Source organism: Limulus polyphemus, unplaced genomic scaffold, assembly GCF_000517525.1.
Source record: "Limulus polyphemus unplaced genomic scaffold, Limulus_polyphemus-2.1.2 Scaffold875, whole genome shotgun sequence".
Taxonomy (NCBI): Eukaryota; Metazoa; Arthropoda; class Merostomata; order Xiphosura; family Limulidae; genus Limulus; species Limulus polyphemus.
Genome location: NW_013666485.1, coordinates 251,426 through 256,125, shown reverse-complemented (window position 1 = coordinate 256,125; position 4,700 = coordinate 251,426). Strand labels below are relative to the sequence as shown.

The 4,700-nt window shown below is 28.7% G+C and overlaps 1 protein-coding gene across 2 annotated transcripts in view; it reads left to right on the top strand.

Moving 5' to 3' along the window:
- The window catches only part of LOC106460990 (TOM1-like protein 2), a 39,205-nt gene that overhangs the window by 23,824 nt on the left and 10,681 nt on the right, over positions 1-4,700 (top strand). The window contains exons 7-11 of one of the 2 annotated variants that reach the window (XM_022387783.1): positions 1,068-1,232; positions 1,342-1,420; positions 2,691-2,806; positions 3,099-3,186; positions 3,741-3,891. In XM_022387783.1, the coding sequence (XP_022243491.1) occupies positions 1,068-1,232; positions 1,342-1,420; positions 2,691-2,806; positions 3,099-3,186; positions 3,741-3,891 (599 nt within the window). Of the gene's footprint in view, positions 1-1,061; positions 1,233-1,341; positions 1,421-2,690; positions 2,807-3,098; positions 3,187-3,740; positions 3,892-4,700 lie in introns of both variants that reach the window. The other variant, XM_013920757.2, reaches the window with a different exon arrangement.

Sequence of the window (4,700 nt, the reverse complement as noted above, 5' to 3'; positions counted from 1 at the left end):
TCATGCATGCTTTATTTAGTCCTATAAGAAAGATAGGATATGGATGAAAGTTAGTACTTCAATAGCCCACAGTTTGATCCATCATAAGATTAATCACAATATATATATATATATATATATATATTAAATAATTGCATGCAAAAGTAGTCTACTATGACTTATGCATATGTTTTTGACTTAGTGGTTTGGGCTTAAGATTGGCTAAATTATTTAGGAAAATTGTATCAGAAGGTTGTACTTCTTACTATTATTTTCATTTATAAATTTACTTTGGATCCAAGGTCACAACTTACTATTTTGTTATCTTATATATATATATATATATATATATATATATTGTGTATCCAGCAGTTCTTTTTTTTTCATTCTATAAAACTTTACAGTGATTTATTAAAATAATAAGATTGTGTTTTTGTCTACCTTAATTCATTTTTAAACTCTCAACATGTTTTTATGAAGCCAGTCTATTTTCATTAGCTGAGTTAATGTTTGTAAAACTCCATGTAATTAAAGTATGGAGATCCCAGTCCAGTTTAAAAGTCATTATTTGCCACAGCATTATCTCGTATCATTTGGTAAATTTTATATTAAAAATTCAAATTATGCTGAAATGTAACATAAGAGAAATACCTTTGCTTTGTATGTATACATGCATTTTATGAGTAGTTGTTTTTTTTAAAGTTGCATATTAATATCTGAAGATCATGTGCTTTTGTGTTTAAGGAATTACAAATACTTCAACTTTTAAAATGTGTTTTATGGTGATTATTGTACCACTAGATATATTTCATGTAGTGGTTTGAAGAAAAATTGGAAGTAATTGCATTTGTCAGGCTAAATACTTTTTACTTTTTGTCATCTGAATTTACATACATGGTTATGTATATAAAAGTGATCACAGACTGAAATGAAATATTTATAAGCTGATAAGTTTTGACCATTAGAATTTGTTTGAGATATGATAAGCTCACTTTTTTTGTTGCATGTCAAAAGAATCCACTCAAATTTCAAATCTGTAAAATCATAGTGTGACAAAAAATTGTAATTTGTTTTTTAATAAGCACCAGGCAACCCCAGCACAAAGTTCACGTCCTATAAACTTGACATCTGAACAGTTGGAAAAGCTTAGAAAGGAGCTAGATGTCGTGCAAGTGAACATGAATGTATTTGGAGAGATGTTGACAGGAATAACATCAGGGAAAGAGGAAGCCAATGACTGGGAGCTTGTGCAGGTAAAAAACTTTGGAACTTCTTGTATAGTTTATTAGTCACGACCATATTATAAATCTCAATAAAAATCTTAAGTAGTACTGTTTTGTGATTAGTACTTTGTCTTAATAGGATGTATGTCAAACTTGTCGAGCTATGCAGAGCCGTATAGTAGATCTGATAGGCCAGGTTGCCAATGAAGAAGTTACAAGTAAGAATACAGTCTATAAATATCACCTTCTGTAGGTAAACTATTACTTACTGTGTTTATTATTATTATTTACAGTAACTGGTTTTCAGTTGCATTCACAGAAAACATTAGTATTTCTTTTAACACCATTTTTATTTTTGATACAAAATAAGTAGCAGTAAACAATTTTTTTTTTCTAATGTACAATGTTGATTGGTAGAATTTTGAAATGTAATAATGTTCTTTACTGACACCAAGTTTTAGGACTTAGAAATAAAATTCCTCAGATTTAGTTCTTTTACTTGTAACTATAGATTTTTTTTTATTGTACCTTTTTTTTCTCGGCAAACTCTGACGAGATTTCTTGTTATTGACAGTCTTCTAATAATTCACATGGTCAGTGCAGTAACTTCCTGAATTCAACTCACTAGAAGGAAAATAAACAACATGAAAAACTACATTGAAGTGGTGTCTTACCAACACATATTAACTACAAAAAATATTCAGTAGATGAACAGAAAATCTGTTTTGTTTTTGTTATAGAATTTTGTAATTACATACAATGGTTCCATTCTTCTGAACTTAACTACTTATTATGTACATGCTAGTGTGGTTAATAAAAGAGGAGACATAATGAAGATTTATGAAAGTGACTTAGTTTTTAAAGTATAGTAAAAGTTAATTGTTGGCACATGTAAAGTGTCTCAGGCTATATGAGGAGCATTTTTCACCTAATTCTGAACACAACATACTTTTTTTTTTTTTGCAGAATGGGAAACAATTTACTTTAAATATGTTTTTCCAAATAGAATGTGCTATTTCCCAGCTTTTATATTACATCAGAATATATTCATATACAGTAAAAAAAAACATAATGTCCAAATAAAACCCTCTGTTGGTTATGAATTTGATCTGAATTGAATGCTTTCTTACACCCAATAATGATTTCTATTTCTAACTTGCTGCTACTTATTAAAAAAAAAAAAAGTTTTACTGCTTTATAAGAGGAATATTAAGGAAACTGGTCTGTTCATTTGGGATCATTCTGACACTTTAAAGGTCTAATAATAACCACAAAGTTTATTGTTTTACATTTGAGTGTAAAAAATTAAGTATAGATAAACTTAGGATTGTGTGTTAATGACTATTTTTATGCCTGTTTTAATGCTTGTAGCCATATTTTGAAATATTAAACAGTGTTGTTTTATTTTGCTGCAAACTGTGTCATCAAAACTAAAGGAGTCTTGACAAGGGTATTGTCTTAACTTACATTTGTTTATTTTTTGTATAGGTGAACTTCTTAGGGTTAATGATGAGCTTAACAATTTGTTTCTTCGATATGAACGTTACCAGAAGAAAAAATCAGGTGTTTGCCAAAATAAACTAGTACAGTCTCTACCAAAACAGGTTGGTATAGAATAAATGATTAAAGCCAGCCAATTCAGAATTATCTAAAACATGTTCACATAAAATAGTGTATCACCCAAAACATGTTCATGTATAATATACTGATACAGCCAATGTACAATTTTAGCCATTATAGAATTTTTTTTTTTTTACAACATTTTCATCAAAACCAATTAGCTTGGGTTCTTTTAAAATAATAGTTTGGAATATGTGTGTTTGGTTTTTTTTATCAGCTTTGTTTCTTTTGTGTATTACCTTATATGCCACTTCAGAATTTTCTCTCTAATGTAAGGAAAATGAAATGGAAGAAAAACCTCTGATAGACTTTCGGGACAATATCACTAGTAGTGATGATATCCATGTTCAACTTGCAGGAATGAGTAAGTTGTAGAAATTGCTTATAATATTTGATAGCTGTACATGTGTAATAGGAGTTTATACAAAATTTTTTTACTTGTAAAATAAGTTGTTAAATATTGATATATTTTTCTCTATTTTGCTTTTACAAATGGATTCAAACTAAGTCAGTGGAATTCAATTTTTCTATGCATATATATAAACACACACACAATCTCTTTGATATTCTGTGAGTTTTATTTCAAAAGCAGGAGAAAAATTAGGAATTTTCCCCTGGTGGTTAACATCATTTTAGTAAATTCCATATATATATATTTGAAAATTCAGAAACAGGTGTACATTGTCAAATCATTAAGTTTGTATTTTATGGTGTATTTGAATTTTACTTTTTTTGCTTATGAATTTTAGACCATGTGTTTACTGTAATGTTTTAATTGCATTTTACGTATGGAGATTATAATTTATAGGAAGACACTGTTATTCTGTATTTTAAAAAATAATTATTTTCTCCATTTAAGAGCATAAAGATAGTATAAATTTTTTTGGAATTAGCATCTTGACTTCTTTTTTTAACCAGGCACAAGCTCAGATAATGCTACCAGTGCTGTTAGCCAAATCACAACAGTATCAGCTTATAACAAACTACAACCCTCAAACTTAACAGAAAGTGGTGAATTTGACATGTTTGCCCAGTCTCGAAATGTTTCATATGAGCAAAGCAAGATAAGGTAAGTTAGCAGCAGTCTTTCTGTCCAGTTTATTATTTATAAAGTAAAACTGAAGAATTATCACAAAACCTCACACTAGGAAAAACAGCTGTAAATTCTAAATACATCAGGGTACAAAAATATGAATATATTGTTCTGAATGTCACAGAGAAACATACATATATAAAATACTGATATGGTAGTTAAATATAATAATAAATTTAATAAGAGGGAAGTGTTGACCTCAGCTTCATTAGTGTATAAGTCGTGTTTTCTTTCCAACTTAATACAACTCTGTGAATTGTTCTCAACTTCTACCCAACTTACCACTACCAGTTAAATGTTTTAAATTTCTTCTCAACTTATCACAGCATTGTGAATTGTTTTAATTTCTCAATTCACCACAGCATCGTAAGTTATATAACTTATTTTCATTTCCCTTCCAACCTACCATAGCTCTGTATAGATTGTTTTCATTTCTTTTCCCAACCAACAAAGACCTTGAATTGTTTGTAATTCACATAAACAAAAAAAATACTGATTTACATATGTTTAGAAACTATGTTCCAAGTTTTATGCAAGTTGGTGTAGCAGTGTGAATTAAATGTCATTTTTGGTGAAAATTGTGAAACCGATCTATTTTTACTTACACAACATTCTGAAGGTTAAACTATTTTAAATTGTGAATCCTAACCATTGTCTTGCATATGATTTGAGTAAAGCTTCTACATGGCTTAACTGTATGTGAGCTATTTAATAAATTTGAATGTGGGAAGCATTTCCTGATTTTTTTTCTTTTCTATCCATTGTGGTCATTAATTTTACCTATT